The sequence below is a fragment of the Haliaeetus albicilla genome, chromosome Z (genome assembly GCF_947461875.1).
Source record: "Haliaeetus albicilla chromosome Z, bHalAlb1.1, whole genome shotgun sequence".
Lineage (NCBI taxonomy): Eukaryota > Metazoa > Chordata > Aves > Accipitriformes > Accipitridae > Haliaeetus > Haliaeetus albicilla.
In genome coordinates, this window is record NC_091516.1 from 58,398,836 (window position 1) to 58,422,770 (window position 23,935).

Consider the following 23,935-nt stretch of genomic DNA (forward strand, 5'->3'; position numbering starts at 1 on the left):
GCTAGAATGGAAGCCCTTAGAAAGAACAGCAAACAGCATGTAGTAGCACTTCACATTAAACTTTTGTTGTTAAGCCTGCCTTGGGTTTTATGAAGTGCAAGTACTTGGGATCTACTTACACCAGAACTCAGCATACAATATAAAATGCCTTACTAGGGAACTGAATGAGGGATCAAAACTGACTTAAGTCAGCACGAACTGCTGTACTTGCCAAGACAAATGGAGACTATAGTCACATAACCTGGGTCACATGAATCACAAGATTTCTGTAATGTTTATTATTATGATGTACCTTGCTCTCATCAGGCCCTGACCTTAAGCAGACTTAAGGAACTACCGAGTCATGTTCAGGTTGCAGACAGAAAAAGACTAACTTCAGTCTGCAAACCTATTTCATTAAAAGCACTGTACATTGAGCTATACATTCATGAATCGTTGGATGCAGTCACTTCTCTATAACGTACTATGCTAAAGTAATCTACTAAGGAAGAGTAGTCACATAGATCAGTACTAAAGAGGTAAGTGTAAATGCTTTAGGAAATGTTATAACCTTCTGGTTCCAAGCGTGTGAAGTTTTTTTGTTTAAAGAACAGATGGTACTTAGGTAGAAGGGATACTTCTAACCTTTTTGAAAACACAATGTCAGCTACTGTGTTACCTGTCTGGCCGCTGCGCTTTTGATCACCGCTAGCTTTCTACAACTTGCATTCGGTGGACCTCTACCTAAATGGGTTAGTACCACCAATGCTGTTTGAAGACCCAGCACAACATGGAATATATCAAACTGGAAGGCAACATGTTTGAATCTGGGAAAAAAAACCCCAGACCCAGAAGAAAGACAAATGGACACTGTGGTGCATTAAATAAAGAAGAAAATTGTTGCATATCTCTGTACAGAAAAGGAGGTTCTTCATACAGATTCTTTCTGTGTAATGATGGGCACTTGTTTACCCTGGTCTTTATTTTCGGCTAACTCTCCTCTTTAATTGGCATTTCCCTCTGTCGTTAATCTTGGTGTTGCTGGCTGAAGGCTGATCAGTGTCTTACTGAATTGTGCCGTGCCTTTAACGGGCTCCTCTGCCGTGATTCCTACTTCTTTGCACCCCATGAAAAATTTGCATCCCATGAAAACTAGTGCGTGTCACACTTATGCAATACTCATGAAATAACACAGGAAAGCTGTGATTTCCTGTTGACATTAGCATTCACTGGGATATGGATGTTTGATTTTTTGTTATGGATATTTTCATGCTTGCACCATTCCTAATGGAGCATGTCTCTAGAAGACAGTAATACATCCACCAAATCATTAAGGACAAATTTCTGGGGCAAAATGTTACCCGAGAACCAAGTTAAGGTGTTTACTGTGATGTGTAACCTGTTGCTTAAAGCTTCATTCATACCAGGGGCTCAGAACAGCAGCTGTAACGATTTTTAAGCATGTCTGAGAGGAGACTCTCCGGGACAAGAGAGAATTAAGTCGAATGTCTCTCTGCTGGGCAGACTATGTGGACTACAGCAAAGACTAGAACGAGACTAGTCAAATCAGCATTAAAGATTCCCTCCACCTCACCCTCGCTCCGGCAGAACATCTTACAGATCTATTCAGATGTTTTGCAGGTGCCGCTGAGCACAAAGGCAGTGTTACCTGGATAACGCAGTTTGCTGGGATTTCACGTCCTCTACTTCGGACAGGCTCTCTGGTTCCGAAGAGCTGCCAAGGGCAGAGAATGGAGGCCCTCACGTTGTCGAAACCGGCTGAGAGCCAGGGAAAGCCGGTCAGGATTAAGCAGTAATTGCGGAGGATCACGGGTGGATTGCCTACGTCCGGCAAGAGTCTCATTCCCACCTCGCTACCCGAGGAGAAACCCGCAGCAGAAGTACGGCAGCATCCCGAGACCGCTCCGAACGCAGCAGGCGGGACGCCCAGCTGCGGAGCGGCTGCCGCCGACAGCCGCAGCCGGAGCCCGAGGCGGGGGAGCGGCTCGGCAGACTCCGGCCGGTCAGCGGCGCCTCGCAAGACTCCCGGGGGGCGAATCCGGAGGCTGGGGACCACCCGCTGCCGCCGGCGGGGGGGGGCGGCGAGGCGCGCAGTCCCGCGGGGCGGGGGCGGGGCGGGGCGGGGCGGGGGCGGGGCCGGGCCGGGCCGGGCCCGCCTCACCGCTAAGGGACGGCCTGCGGCGGCTCCCCGCCGGAAGGGGCGGTGCCCCGTCGCCAGGCGGCCTATCAGGGCTCAGCCGGAAGCACGCCTCGCCCTGGGCGCGGGCCTGGCCGGCGGGCAGCGGCGGGCGCCGGCGGCGCGATGCCGGGCAGGAAGTCCTCGAAGGAGAAGAAGCGGCGCCGCTCGCGTTCCTGCTGTCCGGAGGGAGCCTCGGGGCCGGGTGGCAGCGAGAGGAAGCGGCGGAGCACGGAGTCCAGCCACGGTGCCCTGGAGGTAGCGGGGGAAGGAAGGAAGGAAGAGGGGCGGCCGGCCGCTGCTTCCCCCCGCCTCCCGTGGCGGCCCGGCGGGCGAGGCCTGGCCCTGGCCGCTGTCACGGCCCTGGGGCGGCTGCCGGGAGGGCGGGGGGGCAGGCGGCCGTGGCCGCTTCCCGGCCGGCTGGCCGCGGCTGGCTCCGGTCCGGAGCTGCGGCGCGGGCGGAGGGAGGGAGGGAAGGGAGGGCCGGTCACGCTGGGGCGAAGCTTGTCAGCGTGCGGCTGTGCGGGGGGGGGGGGGTCGGGGGGTCGTGGTGCTCCTGCTTGCAGGCCTGTGGGTCTGTCCTAGGAGGTGCTGGGGCGCGAGTACACCGTTCCGCGTGACGCGCGCTCCTGAGCGAACGGTGGGCCTGTCAAGATGCGTTTCCAGCCGGCTGCTTTTTTTAACCGATGCGTGGAGAATAGGTCTTCTGATACGAAGCCCGCTTTTATTCTCGGAAGACTGTGCCGCACGGGGAAGTGTATGCCCGTTTCCTTCCTAGGAGGGTAGCTGTAGACTGTGAGATTACTGATTTAATTGCACAGCAAATCAGAGACACGGATTTCTTCAGCCTTAAAGCATGCTTTCATGTATAGGTAGCAGCTAGCTATTTGCAGATAATGTTTTCTGGCTAATGTTTAAAAGTACTTTTTGCCTCTTGAGGCTTTTAAAATTTCCCGTAGCATAAGAATGGCTTCAGTAACCAAAAATGTAGCTTCTGTAATGCAGCTGCCTTTCAAACTAATACACTATTTGGAAGCCCCGAAGTCCACCTTAAGATATACTGTGTGATTATGAAGGGAAAACTATTGCAAGTGCAGATGAAGCTGTAAGTTTCCTTCTTCTCTAGTTCACTAGAAAATGTGAAAATTGTACTTGCCTTCCTTGATTTTAGGAAGCAAAATGCAATGTACTATCTGGAGAAAAAGTGGAAGAAGCTGAACAACCCAGTGACATAGAAGAAGGAGGATTAGATCTCAGTGTGTCACTCAAACCTGTCAGTTTCTACATCGCGGACAAAAAAGAAATGCTTCAACAGTGTTTCTGTGTCATAGGGGAGAAAAAACTGCAGAAGATGCTGCCTGATATTTTAAAGGTACTGAAATACACTTACCATTTATATACTTTTTACGAGCTTGAATGCTTGTGTAACAAAGCACATTTATCTCTCAAGTGTAGTGGACTTCCAGCATAAAACCTGCCTGTTATTTCTTGAAGGAAGATTATATCAAGTCTCTGAAATTTTTTTGAGATTTGATATAGTTATTCCAGTTTAGTCCTTTTTGCACTCCTCAGCCATTGCTGAACTGCAGGCTGCTTATTTTTACACCTTCTGTCCGTACTGGTTAGTTAAATGCAAAAGAAGTTTCATAATTGTGTGGAGCAAATTCAGTACTGTTGTTCACTAATAACTATACTGATTTGTTAATAAAAGTTTGGTTTCTGTTTGTGTCAGCTGAATTTCTTTGTATGGTATTAAGTTAATGTCTGAGATAAGGCAGTAAACCCCCTTCTTAATAAACAGCTTCTGAAGCTGTAACTTCTGTGGACTTTAGTGGTAGTATAGCTAGAGCTTTACTGGCTTAGAACATATGCTTTTTGGGTCTTGTGAACTGCAGGACTTGGTAAAAATAAATTAGGCTAGCAGCCTGTACAGAAGAAGAAATGCTATTTTGTGTGATGTTTGTTAATAGCTTCAAAATCTTTGTCTTTGATTTTTATCTTTGAGTTATACTATTAAAGTAAGTGAGGCAGGAATTCTTAATTTTATACACGTAGTGAATGGCATACAGTCTCATCCGTTTGTCACCTCTGGGAGAAGAAAAGAGGTCTGGAGTAGCTGGAGGCAAAGGCATTACTGAGTTTGAAAGGAAGCTGCCTGGTCATGTAGAACCAAACCTACAGTACGGTCGTGAATGTTACAATAAGTTCAGCACTTCCTGATTTTGGTACTTTTATGGGGTATCATAGTTCATTTGAAAGTGTGAAATTATCACTTTATTTCACCAAGAGGACACCAAGTAGTGTGAAAGATGTGAAGGTAACTGGAATACCCATAAAATCTGTGGCAGCGTATGGTATGTATCAAGCATAGAAATGGATCACAATTTACATATTTTTTATGTTTTCTTTATTATGATATACAACTGTTGGTGTGTTGTCAATAGCAGTGTTTGCTTCAGTTGGTGAACTTGGATTCAACAGTTGGCTCTGATCTTTGCAGGCTTAATTATGTAATCCACCTGCTCCCAAGTGATGGAGAATTAGGAGTAATCAGGGCTGCAGTTGTTTGCTGTTCCATGCTTCACATGTATGGCCGAGTATTTCTGCTGCTCAGTGTTACAGCTGCAGTGAAAACTCCAAGCCATAGGTCATGTAACTGATAGTGTGTATTGCTTAATTTTTCAGAAAAAAACACACACGCTGTTTCTGGTAGTTGTCAAAACTGAAACACCTACTTGCTGTTCTTCAGCAGGTGCATCACTGCAGGTCAGAATAGGGAAGGGACTTGCAATCTGAATTAACCCTTTATCCAGTACAGTTGGAGTGCTACTTACTGTTCATAATTACTCTGTCCTCAGAAATTTTTAGTAGCTTGTGGTCTGTCTTATTTGTCTTCTTAGAACTGTTCCATGGATGAAATCAAAAGGCTTTGCTTGGAGCAGTTGGAGCTGTTATCTGAAAAAAAACTGTTGAAGATACTTGAAGGTATGAATGAAACTTAAGCACCACTGTATACCAGGGAATAGTCTGCCTCTCAACTGGATTTTCACTCCATTTCTAGCTACTAATACATATATTGTTGTGGTTTAACCCCAGCCAGCAACTAAGCACCACGCAGCCTCTCACTCACTCCCCCCCATCCAGTGGGATGGGGGAGAAAATCAGGAAAAAGAAGTAAAACTCGTGGGTTGAGATACGAACGGTTTAATAGAACAGAAAAGAAGAAATTAATAGAGATAATGATAACACTAATAAAATGACAACAGTAGTAATGAAAGGATTGGAATATACAAATGATGCACAGGGCAATTGCTCACCGCCCACTGACTGACACCCAGCTAGTCCCTGAGCCGCGATTCCATGTCCCCACTTCCCAGTTCCTATACTAGATGGGACGTCCCATGGTATGGAATACCCCTTTGGCCAGTTTGGGTCAGGTGCCCTGGCTGTGTCCTGTGCCAACTTATTCTTGTGCCCCTCCAGCTTTCTCGCTGGCTGGGCATGAGAAGCTGAAAAATCTTTGACTATAGTCTAAACACTACTGAGCAACAGCTGAAAACATCAGTGTTATCAACATTCTTCGCATACTGAACTCAAAACACAGCACTGTACCAGCTACTAGGAAGACAGTTAACTCTATCCCAGCTGAAACCAGGACATATATATACACACTAGTAAGTATATATTAGTGTGTATATATATTAGCATACATATGTATTAGTGTTACATATGTACACGTGCTGACAGTATATATAGTGTGTGTATATGTACATATATATACACACACACATGCTGGTTTTGATCTTTTAAGCTTGGATGAAAACATCCGTTGATTTAGAAGCTATTAAGGACACATTCAGAAAATGGTAGTATAAGCTCCTTTTCCTTAGTACCCAAACTAAGAGCAAAGCTTTTGACTTGGTGGAAAAAACAAAGATAGGAGTGTAGAAGTATTGTTTGAAATCTGTTACTTTAGGTAAACTGACATTAAGTTGCCTCCTGGTTCTCTGCGGGTAAGGTCTGACATACTGCAATACCAGCTCAATTGTATGAGCAATTGCACTGGAGTATTCGGTGTAGTTAAAGGATTCTTGGTGGATCCCTCTGCTCTGCTGAGGCACATAGTTCATGAACTTTGATTAAGGATACGACATTCTAGCTTTTCAGTATCTTGCTGAACTTCCACTTGATATTTAAGGGCTGTAGAATTTATTTGTAAACTTATTGCTGTCTTCTCAATTAAGTGAAACTCTTCAAATCTTGAACACTGCAGAGTACCTTCTATTAATTCTGTCTCCTGTGCTTTATTTTAGTGCCCATAGTATTATACTAGCAATAGTTATTCTGTTTTTTTATAGTACAGTGGAACTGAAAAATGCCAACCACGTGGCTAGCAGGAAGCTCAAAAACGAAGGTTTTGGGTTTTGACTAAGTCTAATGTTTAGAACATCTGCTTTAACTGGGAAAAAAACCCTCTCCTGCTGATTGCAATAGAGTTAATCGTTAAGAGTAAGCCTAACTGTGTAGCATTAATTATATAACCTGCCTAAATTTTCATGTTTGAAACTGTATATCTAGGCAAGATTGGAGCTGATTCTGATACTGACGAGGAGGCAGATGAAGGAGACAAGACTGGAGGTGAATCAGTCAGTCAGTGAGTAAAAGACAAAACATTTAAAACTTAAGAATACTGAACAATACAGGAATTTTTCATGAGAAATTATCAAATGTAATGTTGACAGACCCAATTGCTATATCCTTAATTATGTGCTTACTTTAGTGGAATGACAATAAGCTGTGACTGCTAGCAAGTACTGAACTTACAAACGTGACTTTGTCACTTTATAACATTAAATGTGTCTTGAGCACATAACTGGGTTTCATAATGGTGTTGCCACCCATCAGTTGAGTTGTGGTAATTGAACACGTGCACACTCCTAGCCTGCAGCAGAAGTGAAGTAATATGATTTAGGTTAACCCTCTTTGAGTGAGCTAAAGCAGATTGAGTAACCCATTCCCACTTGGGTCCGTGAATTGTGTAAGTGTATTTTCAGTTCAGCTGAGATGTATCTCTTCTCTTCCTCTCTTCTTTCTGGTCCTTATTCCTGCCTCAGTTGAGGCAGCACTGACTCTCACCTGTTCCCATGTTCTCTGTTAGGGATGCTGTAGAATGTCTAGATTTTCAAGAACAGAGACTTCTGGTTTCTTATTTTTAGGGTGGTGTCTGTCAGTTTTGTAAAGGCCAACACTTTTTAACCTTTTCTTAAAATACTTGTCTGTTTTTTAAAGACAGTCTTATGTAGTATATTACTAAGTCACTTCTGTGAATGGGTGAACTCTTTCTGACAGTTTGCATGGAAGTAATGAAGGGGAAAAGAAAGTTTCTAGTTATCACCCATAATGTATTGAATTTTATGATTAACTTGCTTGTAGAAGACAAAATAAAAAGCTTTCCTATTTTCATTGCTAACCTGATACAGCTGGTCTACAGATTCAGTACACAAACTTAATAAACTTCTGAGATAATACAAGACAATAAACCAGTGTTGGGCAGATTAAAGTACCTCTTAGTTGCTGGTTTGGTTAGTTCATCTAGACCTAGTAAATGGGAACAAATGGATGGGAAAAGTAGTGATAGTAATCAAAATTTCACATTCTCATCGGTATTTTTGATTTCAGAGACCTGGTTTCTGATCCTGTCTTTGATTCAGAACAAGTTATGAAGTTACTGAATGAAGTAATTTTCTTTGATCACATCTCATCATACATCATACAAATATACTAGAAAATGGAGTGATACTAAGTTAAGTGATGTTTCAGTTGTTCTCATGTGATACAGTTTTATTATCCTCTGGCACTATTTCTTCTAGAGTTCCATGTAGAGCTGGTCTGTGACTGTATCCTCCCCTTTGCTATTTGTTGCCTACATGATCTGTGAATGGTGTCAGTGCACCCATTTATGTGGATTAATTTTCTTATTTTGGATATTGCCCTCTGATGGCTATTTAAAAAAGCAAAATAAAAAATTTTAAAAACTACAAAATACACTAAATATGAGGTCTTTTTACATAAAGGAGTCTGTTAAGTGATTGATGTTTTGCCAGGAAACTTCTAAATAGAATGAGAAGACAAAATTGTTGGCTAAGGAAACCATGAAAAATGCCCCAGGATTTTGATGTCTGGAGAAGTTATGTGATTTTTTTAAAGACCTAATTCACAAGCTTTTTACTGTTGCAAAATACATGAAATGCTCTTCATCTAAAAGAGGTATGGCAGAATTAGTGCTGCTAGATTTCAGGAAGGTAGTTCTGTGGCTGCAAGGTGTTTCAGAGCTACTGTTGAGACATGTATTTATGACCATTATCTACAGTAGATTGAGTAAAGTCTTGCTTATATGCAAATAAAGTAATGATTTGAGCTGGTAAAAACCTAAGCAGAGGAAATTGTTGTTGTCAGTTAATGAAAAAAACAACATAAGGAAGGCAAGCAGGATTTACTATTTTTTAACTAGCGAGTATCTGAAGACACTTAACAACCCATTTGCCCATGGCACGTAGGAAAGTTTTGGGAAAACAACATCTATAGGATCTAAATGGCAATTTCAAAATCTACTGTTTTTACACTGTACAGATAATATTCCAGGCATAAGCGGTGAGTAAACCAAAGTGAGTTGGTGTTGTGTACCCTTTCTCATAGCTGTGTTGAAGTACAGCAGAATTAAAACTGACCAAGTTCCTTAACCATTGCTGCAGTTACCAAAAGTTGACAAAGCTAGGTCACCTGATGAGAAAGATGTGAGTGGTAACTGAAAGCAAAATCAAGAAGAAATTGTGTTTTTTAAAAAAGTAGAAGGAACTGAGAGATGTTGATCAGAGTTACAGAGCAGATTGCTGCCTTTGACGAACAAAATGGTTGAGGTGCCCCTGGTTCTTGTTATCTCTATCTCCATCCTGATACTTTAATATTTCAGACTCCTCCAGACTGGCCAGGTAAGACATGTTGATGTAGGAATTGTGGCTTTTCTTTTCCTTTTAATGCAGTGGATTAAAAAATGGTATGCTACACACAGGGATGCTATCTTAGAACCTTGGCTCGTAGGTTCAGCTGTGTGTTAGCTTTAACAAAAAACCAAAAATCGAAAGCTGTTTGGATGATAGAGAAATAAAGGGTTAGGAAGAGGTGAAATGAGGAATACTAAGGGTTTATCTTTATCATTAAGCCCTGTGCTTAGTAAGTAGAGCAATATTATGCTTTTAAAACTGTAAAGTGTCACAAGTCCTTTTTACCAAATAGGTCTAATCTTTGGGCATTTAGGTTAATGTTTTTGCAACCTGTGTGTAAATAAGTATAAAAGCAAGTTTGAAAAACTTTAGAAAACTTATGTTTCAGCCAGAACAGCAACAAGTCAGTAGGCAGGGAGGCTAAAGATGCAGCAGTGGAGAAACAGTGAAAGCTGCATTACTCAGCTAAGCTTTGGTTGTTTATAATCTTTAATATGTTTTTAATTATCGTCTCAGTTTAAATGGGTGAATTTGTTTGCCCTGAGAAAAGGTTTCTCAGAATGAAAAAAGCAGTTTGTTTGTTTATATTCTTGCTGTTCATTCTTCCTAGTTTGTCTTCATTACTTGTTGTTTTCTTATAAATGACTACTTTTTTCTGCATTCTGTTAGTGATGCAATATTAAAGCTTCTTTGGTTTAGATCTGACTTGTCTTAGTTGTTTTCATGGACACATAAACGTGGGAAGGGAAAATGTGAATAGCAAATCTTACTCTAGTAAAAAATATACTGATTGGAACATGTTTTTTTTCATCCTTGTTCCTTTAAAAAAAGAAATTGACAAACTTATACCTTCAGCAATGTCCATATATCAATAGAAAAGAAAGCTTAAATCAATACATCTGAAGAAATTACAAGTGTATCAAAATACACAGGCTTTCTTAGAAGGGTATAGTTTGTACTGTGTCTTTTTTTTCCCCAAAATAGGCAAATAGTTAGATGTCTCTAAAGACCTGTTTCCTGTCTGTACTGTCTAAAAGTATCAGGGATTTAGAGAAGTTTCTCCAGGTACAGGGAAGATTGCAAAGTTCAGATCTTTATCTGAAGCTTTTGGATGGTATTGTACCTTTAATTGTAAACTGAACCTTCCTTTTTCTGATATACATATCCTCATTCTGCCACCAGAACAGGAAGTCCTGAGGCTTTTCCTAAATTTCAGCTCTGTAAAAGCTTCACATGCTTCCATTAGCGTGTCAAACACTTGCTCTTATTTTGCCACCAGCTGCTTCTGATTTAAACACTAGAAATCCTAGAATAAGCATGCAGAAGAACTGAAGAAGCAGGGCCTGTGTTTGCCAACAACTGGAAGTTGCTATTACAATAGATACACTTCATTACTTGTGAGCTCTGTGTAGATTTTTTGACTATGCAATTCTCAGATTTTTTTTTTTTTTACTGTCTGCAGTGGAATACCGTTAAACCAAGAGAATTGCTGTATGCCAAGCTTCCAACTAAATGACATAGTTAATTGAAAGGAGTTAGCCAATTAATGTCCTGCAAAACCAAGCAGGCTTTCTTCCCAACTCACTCAGAAGATATTAGCATGTTCTTGAGCTATTTCTTTCCTGTTCCCTGAATTGGCTCTTTAAATACCCTCCAACAGAAGAACTGAAAGTAAATTATTTGCCCTAGTAATAAAACATGTATTAAAAAACCAAGCATGCTAATATCATTATAGTGGTCATATGTTCATGTGTATAATGTGAATAAATGATCTTTGCTTTGAAAATCAAATGTGCTTATTTTTCACTGTGTGAAAATTTGTGGTTTAGTATTTGCTCTTTCAAGAGTTTTATAGGCTTTTTACAGCTTTGCAAGTCATGAGTGCAGTTTTCGCTTGTTTTGTTTTAGGAAGGCTAGCAGTTTAAAGGCTTGTCTTGTTTTAACATGTTTTGCTCCTGGGTACTGGGCTGTTCACAAGCGTGCAATTGCCATCTGGTATTTACCCCTCTAGGACAATTCGGTTACCTTCACCATTTGGAATCACTGGAAGAATAGGCTATGTGAGTCACTGAACAGATATATTAGCATTTTGCATCTGTTCACTATCTTCTGTTCTTGTGGTGTCTTCAAACTTCACCTGTAATTGGAATGATGGACCTTTTGTAGCTCATTAAACTATTTGATTAGCATCTGTCACTTGGGATACCTTTCCTGAGGAGTGCTACTTCGTAAGGACTTTTTTGCCTTTTTTTTTTTTTAAAAAAAATCGCTTACTGTTAATTGTTTTTATTTGTCATGGAAAACTACCCTTGGAACAAAAATTTGCTGGAGGCTTGCAAGGACTTGGGACTTCTAGAAATATTTTTTTAGGCTTGGAACTGCAAAGGCAGATTTTAATTTAGGAAGGTACATCATCTTTCTGTCAAGAGTAGCAGAGGTACTCATCTCAAGCCTTACTCCAGAGATTTAGGTAAATGTTTCTTAACAATTAAAAACCCTGTAAGGAAAGTATCAGCATGGCTGTATCTCATGTTGTCAGACTGTCTTCTAGTCCAGTACATGAAGATTTTTTTCTGTCACAAAACTTTTCCTCCTGGTCTCCAACCCCAGTTACTACTGAAGCTTGGGATCCGAGCCACCAGTATTGCAGTGCTATTGTCTTAATCCTTAGCCATCCACTCCTCTGACTGTAACCCTTTTCCTAACCTGTGCTGCTGTTTTACCTCACTCTTCATAATCTGCTGGAGTTGTGGTACCAAATCGCCCTCAAACCCAGATTTCTTTGACAGCTGTGCAGATTCCTGAAAGTAATAGGTTCTGTACAGAAGCCAAGCATTGTACTAATGTGGAGCATGCCAACATGAAAAGCTAGCATAGGGTAAATTGAAATTTACAGCATTTGTCACCAACAAAATGCAATGGTTAGCTTCTATTTGCTGAAAAGAACATACTGTGCAAATGTTGTTCTATTAAAAAAAAAAAGCTGACTTTATCTCTTGGAAGACTGACTTTGAACTTAACTGTCATCCTGAGGGAGAAGTGTCTTTAAAGACTGATAAAAAGAGGGAGCTCCAAATTACTGTGGCCGTGTACTAGCATGGCCTGAAGGAAGAGGGTATTAAATTTGTATACTGTGCCCTAATTTTAGATTAGCATATCTCTGCTCCCGTTGTTTGGAGACATGATGATGTGCTACCCTTTCTTAAACCTATACTGCAGTATAGATAATTAGGAGAAAAATATTTCTTATTAACAAAGAAATTAAACAAGGTTGACAAGTTGAGAGGGAAACTGCACTGTGAACTGAAATGCTTCTGCTTGGCCACAAGATGGTGCAAAGTGTCCACCTATGAAGTGAAGTAGTGCAGGTTCACCAGCAATACAGTCCAGTCCAGTCAATTCTGAAAGAGTAGAACGTGCTGTGTAAGTACTTTTGGGTTCTAAAAACTTTTTTGCTGACAGTAGGTAGTCTTTAAAAGAATATGGTTTTGCTGTAGTCAGTGATAGTGTCAAGGCAACAGGTGAAACTTTGCAATAAATTTTGATGTGTGATTTTTTTCAGTTGATCATTTCTTTTTATGTAGCATAACCTAGTGGACAGGACAATACAAAGGAGACCTGAGTGTGATAAGCCTTGGCAAGTGGCAGGAGAGCAAAACCTGAAATTTCTGAGAAGGTTTGCTGTGATAGCATCCTGGACAGATTTAGCTGGTGGTCTGTGCTGGCATCCGGCCTAACCCCACTCAGTAATAGAGGTGGGTACGGAAATGTTGCTACACAGGAGTCTGGCACTGTCTCAAAGCAGAGGACCAGTTAGGCTTTGGTCCTAATTGGTGGCCTGGAGCCTGGCGCTGAGAGGCTGTTTCCCCTGGGCTAGGCTGTGCAGGCGCGTTGGAGTGGTAATTGGGGTGGGTTTCAGTTAACTCTGACCATATGGGTGTGTGTATGAGTGCAAAACTTTTCCTCACAGCCTGTCCTCTGCTCAATCCACTTAAATTGAACGTGGTAATGTCATGTTGTCTGGTGTTCCTTTTCTCCCATGACAGCAGGAAGTTTGAGACTCTGGTTAACATGTCTAAACCATCACATACAGCAGACCTAATGTTATTTGTTGAATTCTTGGGCTTATTTTACATCTAGCAGGTGAGGGCTGTAATCCATCTTTCAACAGCTATGGCCAGCACCAGCCACAAGACTGATGACTGGAATAGAAAATAAATGAGCAAACTCTCTTTGTTTGTGAAGGGGCACAGTTTAAATAATTTTCTGAAGGGATTAGCCATGTATACAGAATTTCCCACTTAGCATAGCTATTTGGACATCTAGTTTGTATCCATTCCTTCTCTATCAGCCCTGCCTGGGAGTGGAAAGTCCAACAGGAATTAAAAGGTTGGGAGAATACTTCTTGAGCTGACCAAGTAGGAAAGCAAGCTGAAAGGATAAATACCACTGAGTTCTGAGAAAAATGCATCAGAGTAAATAGTCTATTCCTGTTTTATTATAATGGCATCAGACAGTACGTTTCTCTTTCCTTACTTAAGGGGCACAACACTTAAATCTTTTTTCAGGTGCTGTGTGCATATGAAAACAGCTACACATTCTCCTTAATTATTGCGTGCTATCATACACATCTATGTTGCAATGGGTACAAAAAGTGGGAGAAACAGAAGATTCTATTCATTTGTAAGCTTTGCTACTACAGAGAAGGAAATAGCAGTCAAAATAACTGTCTCTCAGACCAAGGTGGCTAGAAGTATAACAGTATTCTCCTTCCTGCAATAGCCATTGGACACCTGAAAAAAAAAAATGTATGAGAGCGTGGGGAAAATAGATCTGTATTCAATTTTAGGAAAAGCCTTCAGGCCATTACTGAAAACCAAGTTGTTAAAGTCATTATAGTTACATCTGTGATACCAGAATACTACTATCCTTTTTATAGTGCTGTTTAGCTCCCACAGGCAGGATAGTTACATTGATTCCATATTAATATGTATGAAACCAATGGCACACTGACTTTCAGGGTAGGAAATTGGCAATTCTACTGTCAAAATGCTCACTAAACATGGCAATTGAACTCTTCCTGTGATTCTGGGTCCTGCTGCCTTCCTTCTTACTGTATATTTCACAGTATTTTTACAGTTTGTATAACTAGTATATGCAAAATGTATGAAGGACATGAACATTACACAAAAGTATCTCTTCCTCATCCCTTCTGTAAAGCAGTTGAAACCTTAGAGGTCAACGGTAGAAATCTTTAAATGGAAGAAACAAAGGAATGCAGATTCTGAATACAATTTAACAGTTGAGTTGCATTTCATTTTAAAAAATGTCTCCTTATGAAACTGAGATTGTGATGTAGGAGAGGTGGATGGTGGTGAGGTGATGGTAACTTCATTAAAATACCTGTTAATTTAAAAGGAAAACAGTAAATAGTATTTGAATGCAACTGAAACTGTATTTTTTTTCAAATTGTTTAACTGTGTGACAATTTATTCTGAATTTTAGAGAAAAGCTCCCAATATTAGGGAGGAGCTACCAGTGAGGATTGTTATTCGGAAAGGTGTAGTGGAAATATTTTATCCTTGTGTATTGCTAGGCAAAGAAAAAAAACTCATTCTCAAGTGCTTAGATTAGCACTCTGTATGTTCCTTTATGTTCCTTTTGCCTTTATTCATACTGTAGCTGGCCTATTGGCCTACCACCACATAATTTCTGTAGTTAAAGTAAATGTTTCTTAGAAAAGTTCTCCTGAATTGTAAAAGATGTAGATTAATATGTCATCATCTTTGTTTCCAGACAGGACAACAGTATAGACTCTACTTCTTCTCTCAGAGAAGACAGCAAGCTGGAAGGTCAGGAATCAAAACAAGGTACGTAGTGGAGAAAGCTGAAATTTTGTTTTCTTGATGTTGGGCAGTGACTAATTCTAGATAACTGATAACTCTCTTTTGAACGGTAGCTGCAATCACAGAGAAGCATCCTCTTAGAAAATGAGCTGTGTAGGGTTATAACCTCTCCCTTGAGCCCCATTCCAGAAAAGGAGAGGGGAGCATTGAAGAAGACAATGTAGGAACTTTGGCCTCTTAATTCTGTGAGATTGGAGAGGTTTTTTGTGGCAAGAAGAAAACTGCAGCTCTTCAGAGTTTGCTAGTTTAGGTTCTGGAACATGACTGAAGTTCTTGCAAGGCTCATTTGGCTCTCATGTAGTTTTTCAGCTGAAGAGGATCTTCAGTCATTCCAATTTCTTGGTATATACGTGATTGCTAATACTCCTATTACCATTTGCTGCATTATTCGAGAGCCAGTTTTACTTTCTGTTGAAATGATCATAAGAGGCTACAGTACTCTGTTTTGACATTCATAGAAATCCATTGTGATGATTGTTTGCCAAAGGACTGTTTGTAATTTAAACATTTTGTTCAGTCTTGGTATATGATACCTTGCTTGCTTTGGTTGTGCAGAGCTGGGGTCCAATGGAATGGTGCTTAACACCCACCACTCCTGATAACTAGCATATTTTACTTGAAGTCAGTGCCAGTGGAAGTACACACTCAAATCTTCGAATCTCTGAGGATGAACATTTTGTATTGTATATTTTCTCTTTTTAAATGCAAAAATATAGTGGGTGAGACATTCAGGTACTACAGTGATTGGCAGAATAGAAAATGCAAAAGCAGGTAAGTTAGTGATGCACATTTGAGTACCTGCTGCATAAGGAAACAGTTTTCTTAAACTGCAGCAGTATTTATTTTATTCCAATCATTAAATCAGCACCATGTAACTACTGCCAGTATTTTTGTGCATGAAGCACTAGAATTGTAGGTGTTTCTGTCTGTTTATTTTCATTTGGACTATCTGTATGCAGTAACATCGGAAATAGCTTTTCCAATCAAAGAACATTGCAAATTCTTAGAAGCTATATTTCTCTTCTGCAAAGATCTAACATTATCTGCTTCCTGCAACTCCTATTTCCCAATTGAGAATGTTGTCTAAAAGATGTCTCTTGGAATAACTTTTTGAAACATGTTTTTTTCTGAAGTTACTAGTGAGGGCAATTAGACGGAGGAGGAAAGACTCATAATAAAATCATCAAAACTTTTAGGAGCAGGTTGCTATGGCTTTGTGAGGAATGCTTTAAATGTTGTTTGTTGTACTATATGAAGTGACCTTAGAACAGACAGATTTCCTGCAGATCTCTTTCACTTTCGTGTTATCAAAGGGACTTGATGACTGTTGCAGGTGATTGCTTCATTGTTGTTTTTTATGACTTAATCAACCAGAATATCATGATGGCTTTGGGCTATAACAGTGGTTCCACTCAAGATGTTAGCTTTAAAGAGCTTTTGAGAATATCAATATAAATTTAAAAATATAACTAATCAATCTGCTGAGCTGCAGTCTGTGATGCTATGGGAAGAAAAAAGAGAATGAGATGATAAGCAGAAGTGGATAAAATAAAATTAAAAACCACAATTGAGTATGCTAAAATGAATTTCACAACTGTAGCTGAAGGAAAAAGTAGAAGTTAACAAAATGAAAAAAATAATGAGAAATGCCAACCATGATCTTTACTACTGGGTAAAATCACAGCTGCAAAAGAGGGAAGTAAAGCCATCAGCTAATTAAACATCTATAGGCCCATGAGCTTATATGAACACTGTATTACACAGTTCTAGAGGCTCCAAATTCTGAATGGGAACCCAAGGCAGCTTTGCCCTGCTTCCTGGTCCATACTAATTCTGGGACAGACACGAATGACTTCTAACATTTTGTTTCTGCTTAATATGTGACCAATACTAAAAGGAATCCTGTGGTGGGTTGACACCAGCCAGCAATAGCACCCAGCAGCCACTCAGTTACTCCTCCCACAGTGGGGTGGCAGAGAAGATCAGAAGAGCAAAAGTGAGAAAAACTTACGGGTCAAGATAAAGACAGTTTGAACTATGATCCATTGATGCACCTATTTTTTTGATCCATGGAATGCTGCTTGGTTGAGCAGAATATTAAGTAAATACTGACTGATGCCGTGCAGCAAGACAGAAGAATTTCCACTTCTTAATCCTGTTGATTCCCATTTCTTTTGATCTTTCACATACCTTGTGTCTTGTAAGGTAAAGTTGAAAAGACAGTGTTCAATGTTAATTTGATAGTATGAGAAGCAGGTAAAATTGCATCTGAAACTGAAACACTAATCTTGAAGTTACTGTCACAGTAGGAACAGGGCAAAACTACTTAGGATTGAAGAAGGCCCTGGTATGTTCTTCTCTTATGAATACTTTCTATACACACTGCTGTGAGGATGATTTTTTTATAGCTTCAGAATCGTTTATGTTTTAAACTTTCAGTTTTTATTGCTTGCAAATTGTGATTTATCTTACAAAAAACAAAGATCAAAAGTTCTCTCTACATCTATATGGCTTATCGTACACTTAGGAGAGTTGAATTTGCTTTTTTGTCAGCTTTGATTAGAATGTTGGAGGTGCCACATACATTAGCTATATATGTTCCCATGTATGCTGTATTTACCAGTAGGATGGCCTGTGTTTACAATACAGTAAACCAGTGTTGTTAGGTACTTGATCGATACCTATGTAAGATCCTAAATCAGCAGTGCATGTCAGGGTAACATGCAATATTCCTAAATTGGGACTTAAATGCTGTGACAAATCATAGCCTGTGATCAGGAGTGAATATCTGAATATCTTTTTTTAAGTGTATATAGTAAGAAAATCTTTAATCCTGAATCAATAAAACCCCTGGAGTTAGTTTTAAAATGTTACTGTTGTTTATAAAACCTATTTAGGATTTTTTTTTTACCAGAAAAAAAAGAATTTCCCCCCGTTCCCCACCTTGTTCCCCTCCTTTCTTCCGCTTGGTTTTTTTTTTTTAGCACAGAAAGCGCATTTATAGCTTGCTTAGGACTCAGTATTGATTTTTTTTTTTTCCCCACACCCTCAGGATAGCAGGAATGTCATAAACCCCAAGAAAAATAGATCTTTCCTAAGGTTCTTCTGCACTGCTCATGAATTAAAACCAAACACATGCATGTACCAACAAGAGTTTAAAAATGTTTTAAAAAAAGAGTAATATTTTTCTAAAACCTTATTTGTTTTTCCTGTAAAAGTGGTCTCTTTAATCAACAAACCTTAAAACTGATTTTGAACAAGGAACAATTTAATTTTTCTAATCCATACTCTACTGCTAAGCTTTGTACAGAACTTCCAACTAGCATGAGGGGGTTGTACAAAAACTCAAGAAGAAAATAAAGCACTATGTGGATGGGGAGTTTTTTACACTTCACACTTGTGTTTTCAAGAAAAGTCTCACATTCTTTTTGTTGCATTTTTAAATCTTTCCTGTATAATAAGAGACACTGAAACATTAATAGTGTAAAACAAAGACTTCTAAAAATGTCGTTTCAGAGATGCTTTATTCTTTTTTGAAAGGGGAGAAAATTGTTTGTATTGGATCTGAAACTTATGTCAAAGGAACATTCTGATTGAGAAGAATTATTAAAAAAATATTTTCAGAAGTTTTCCAACAGCAAAGCATTAAATGTGAGCATCTTGATCAAAAAAGCCAGTGATAGGAAGATGTTGTGGTTTAACCCTAGCTGGCAAATAGGCACCACGCAGCTGCTCACTCACTCTGCTCCTGCTCCAGTGGGATTGGGGGAGAGAATCAGGGGAAAAAAAAAAAAATAGAACTCATGGGTTGAGATAAGAACAGTTTAATGGAACAGAAAGGAAGAAACTAATAATTATAATAAAAGGACAATAATAATAAAAGTCTTGGAATATGCAAAACAAGCGATGTACAATGCAATTGCTCACAACTTGCCAATGGACACCCAGTTAGTTCCCAAGCAGTGATCCACACCTCCAGGCCAACTCCCCCAGTTTATATACTGGGCATGAGGTCACATGGTATGGAATACCCTTTTGGTGTGTTTGGGTCAGCTTGCCCCAGCTGTGTCCCAAATTCTTGTGCCCCTCCAGCCGTCTTGCTGGCTGGGCATGAGAAGCTGAAAACTCCTTAACTTAGTCTAAATGCTACTTAGCAACAACTGAGAACATCAGTGAATCCAAAACACAACACCATACCAGCAACTAGAAAGAAAATTAACTCCATCGTGACTGAAATTAGGACAGAAGATAATTAGTTCAGGGTATTAAAATCATAGGTCCCTGCTGTGTTAGACTGCATTATCAATGTGGGGAGGTTTTTTTGTAGTTTGAATGTCAGTAAGATGTTGATTACCTAATATTAAAAACACCAATTCACAGAGGAAGTACTTGCTTGGGTTTCCAGTATATTTGTTGTTTTGTTGTTGATGAGCAATCCTTGCAAATCAGTGCTTTTAGCCCTGCAGATTTGAGATTCAGGAACCAAAAGTATGGATGCATGAAACTAGCAATTAAAAAAAAAAAAATTAACAGTTTGATGAAAGGGAGCCTTTTAAAGCCAGATGTCAACATACTAACTTTAAGAGTCAGAGAGTCACAGAATTGTTTAGGTTAGAAGTACTGTTTTGAGATCATCAAACACAATGCCCCTGCTCAAGCAGGTCAACCAGAGCAGGTTGCTCAGGGCCACATGCTGTTGAGTTTTGAATATGTGTGAGGATGGAGACTCCACAGCCTTTCTGGGAAACCTCCTCCAGTGTTTGACCACCCTCACAGTAAAGAAGTTTTTACATGTGTTCAGGTGGAATTTCCTGTGTTTTAATTTTTGCCCATTGCCACTAGTCCTGTCAGTGTGCAGTACTGAGAGGAGTTTGGCTCCCTTGTCTTTATGCTCTCCCATATTTTTAAAGGAGAATTAATATTAAAAAAAACCAGGTTTGCAGTACTGTCTGAATATGTATTAAATAAAGAATATTTTTGGTATATAGAACATCATTATAGACTAAAGTAGCTTACATATGAATGTAAACTTTCTTTGAATCTTCATGGTAAGAAATTACATGTATTTCAAACCCACAGATCTTGAACACAGCCATACCTTTGGATAGTGATACTACCAAAAGGAATTATAAAGGCTTTAGAATCAGTAAATTTACCATCATCTGACTATAAATTGTTCATTTTAGGCAGGAACCAATTCTGCTCTAAGTTTCCACAGATACAGAGGTTGGAGAAGGACTAATGATTTCTGAGGCCAATGTGTCAAAAGCAATAGTCTCTCTGTAGACAAATTGTAAGAACAGTTAACTCAGGTTCTGTTAGAGTTTTCTTTTATTTTGTTGCACTGCCTTTTCCAATTTATTTTTTTTTAAATAAACTCCAACTTTCAGCCAGCATTAAAAGCCACTGCAATAACTTTCTCCATGTTTTTACTGAGTTAAATACGTCTGAAATACTTGTGATAGATTCTGAATAGTTGCACTAGTAAGTGGAGTTTCTATTAATTTTTAGTACTGTGCCTGGCTATAGTGTCCCACTCCTTTTAAAATACATAAAATAGTTTTAAAGGGTCATTTTAAAAACTGTATTTTGAAAACAAAGTTTACTTTAAAGATAATAAACAATAATCAATTTTGCACTGCAGAGGCTTCCTTGTGATATAAAATCTTATGATATTTTAATTAGGAAAATAGATCATGTAACTCCATAGGATGGAATAAATTTTCCTGGTAGTGCTGCTTTGCTATACTGCATGTTCTTCTAAATTGGCATAAAAATGAATTAACACTTGTCTAAATTAGATCAGCCTTAAAAGTTGGAGGAGAGAAGGAACAGGAATTAGTTGTCTTAAATTCACAGATCTTTTTGTCACTCTTAATCTATAGCGAAACACTTTAAGAAGAAGCAATTTTGTAAGTTGAAAGAAAAATGGTTCTGTTAGGCAACTATATGATTGTTACATTTGTGTTACAGGCAAGGGAGAAGATAGTGATGTCCTCAGCATAAATGCAGATGCGTATGATAGTGACATAGAAGGCCCATGCAATGAAGAAGATGGCCCAGATGGGCAAGAAAACACTGTCAGAAGTGGAGCCAGTCAGATAGATGACCTTGAGAAGGATATTGAGAAAAGCGTGAATGAGATTCTGGGGTTGGCAGAGTCCAGCCCAAAGGAGCCCAAAGCAGCAACCTTAGCCATTCCTCCGTCAGAAGATGTTCAGCCGTCAGCGCAGCAGCTGGAGCTTCTGGAGCTTGAGATGAGGGCCAGAGCTATTAAGGCTCTGATGAAAGCTGGTGATATAAAAAAACAGCTCTGAGATTGTTTAGATTTAATTTTCAGTATTTGTTTTGAAGGATGTGATGTCTGTTCTCTTCAGTGCTAAAGTATATTTGGGTTGGGTATGACATTCCTCATTCAAACCCTATTGTGTATCCTGACCCGTGGCTTAAGCCATTGATAGTTGATTTCATTGCCTTTAGTGTGCTGCTTCCATGATGTGCACAAACAGTGGTTTGATCAAGTCTCTCTGTGCCGAGTTATCTCCTCAAGGAGTCACACAACATATAGAGCTATGCCAGGAACCTGGTGCCTTCCAGAAGGGTTAGAAGAATCAAGTTATTTATAACCCCATGGTTAGAAATTACCAGCTGTTTTATTTATTAGGAACTTGTTAAACTACTTGAGAAACTTGATTTATATGTACTTCATTAAAAATACCATTTTGAAGAGGTCTTCCGTCGTGTGACTGCCTTCAGCAGTCTGTGATGGGATTTGAGATTGCTTATTTCTCCTTGGGGCTCTCATAATGTAGCTATTCTAGTTAAAATGAATGATGATTCACTTAAAAGCATACTTAATTTTTAGAAAGTTGAATTCCGGAAGGGAGGGTTTTTTCCCTTTCAAGTAAACAGTTGAACCATGTTATTTTCAGGGTTATGAAAGTGCCTGAAAGTGACAAATACCAGAGTTTTTATACTGTTGGTCATGTGTTTTTGTCACTCTTCTCCACTGATAATCTTCTGTGTCATAACTGAAATAAAGAAAACAGAGTTTTTTCCTGACTGTAAAGCTTTTTTGTTGAATGTTGGGCATAATATTTAGGGCAATGCAGTAAATCAGACTATTTAGAAGACCTTGAGTTTTTAACATTTAACTGATGTAGTCATTTCATGTTCCTTATAAATGGGAAAATCCACCTAATTTCAGTATAAATGTTTTTTCATAAAAGGCGTTTAATTTATTTATTATATAAGATTTTAAAATAATAATTGTACTTTAATCCATTTGAAGTGTATTTCTTTGTAAGTAAATTGTATTATAGGATTAGTTTTCCTGCTATGATTTCTTACAACAATTAAAATAATTCTGATTTTGTTTAGAATTAGTGCTGGGTTTATAGATGGCTCCTAGTTAAATGCATATTAAAATATTTGTGTGTGTATTTACATACACACACACACAAATTTTTTTTTTTTAAGGTATGAAGTTTATGAATATGGTCCTTGTTAAGTAAAATGATGTATTATATGTGGTTACTCCTGATTTTCCCTTGATTGTTACTTAGAAAGCAAATTAGATACTTTGCAACAGTTGCATAGAAAAATTCCATGCTATTTTGCAATATTACTGCAGACGTTTTTTCTATTCAAATACTATGTCTTGAATTTTCTTGCAAGGTTTATAATTTTCTTTTTCTCCTTCCTTTTTATTTCCTTTCCTTTTTTCCCCCTTTCCTTTTAACCCATTTTCTACCCTTTTACCTTTCTTTATTGTTAGTCAAGTGCATTGTCTTTAGTAGAAAGCTTTTTATGTATTTCTTAAAGTATGATTGATTTCCTCTAGAATCAACAGTATTATAAGTAAAATGGTAGCAAAATAGTTCAGTGTCAGTTTGATTATAAACTAAAACCTTCATTAAATACAGCTGAGAAAATTGCAGTGTGAGTGCACTGAATGGTGGCAGTGATCTGAGTAAATTTTACCTGACTGTAATCAGTTATCCATGGCAACAACATTTTTCTATTATTTTTGAGCAAATGGAGGATGTAAGTTAGAATATATATATATCCACTTCAAAAGGTAACTTAACTGTCTCAGAATATATGTGTGTTGTTTCAGTTAATTTCATTTGGCTGTTTGGTGAACTTGTGATTTGTTTGAGTGCAGAAAAACAAAAGCAGGTAATGAAAGACAGACTGTTGGCAAAACCTAGATGTCTTGTTATTTGTAAAGTCATAGGCTAGTAGAACTACGTTAGACTGTAAAAATAAGTTTTACTGCTGCTATACTTAGATCCTTAAGGCACTGAATATCTACTTTACCTGCTGTGGAAATGAAAAAGCTGGCCTGCAAGGATATTTGCTTCCTAGTCCTACTGTGCAGCCCTGTATATCTCGGCCAATAGGAAAACTTGTTCCTTACTGTTTGCCTCTCTTCTTTCATGTTGAGGTTCGTTTGCCAGTTCTACAATCTGCTGTAGCATTAATAAGGCTTGCAAGATCCCAAGCGATAGGAATAAACAAAAATCAGTCCTTAATATTGAAGAAGGATGTACAATACAGTAATAGCTGATTGATAGGAAAAGAGTTTATAGACCTGTATCTTTCCTTTTTTTACTGGTACTCCCAGCACCTGTGGTTTTATCACCCATGGAGATGATTCCTGGCGGACTGCATACTCCTGTGTGGCTCCCATGTATTTCTGCCAACCACTGAACAGCAGAAGGTTACTTCATGCAGAAGCCATGCCTTGGTAAGGCATAAGTTAGCATGTCTTAGGAAAGCTGAATGTAAATCAGATTTAATTAGAGATACATTTCCTATGCCACCAGAAGAACTGATACAGTCAAATG

The 23,935-nt window shown here is 39.1% G+C and overlaps 1 protein-coding gene across 1 annotated transcript; it reads left to right on the forward strand.

Moving 5' to 3' along the window:
- Positions 1 to 2,226: 2,226 nt before the first annotated feature.
- On the forward strand, positions 2,227 to 22,145 carry CAAP1 (caspase activity and apoptosis inhibitor 1). Its single transcript, XM_069775996.1, has 6 exons — positions 2,227 to 2,434; positions 3,348 to 3,548; positions 5,077 to 5,161; positions 6,755 to 6,830; positions 14,974 to 15,047; positions 21,057 to 22,145. The coding sequence occupies exons 1-6, from the start codon at positions 2,303 to 2,305 to the stop codon at positions 21,398 to 21,400; spliced, it is 912 nt and encodes a 303-aa protein (XP_069632097.1). The 5' UTR covers positions 2,227 to 2,302; the 3' UTR covers positions 21,401 to 22,145.
- Positions 22,146 to 23,935: the final 1,790 nt, after the last annotated feature.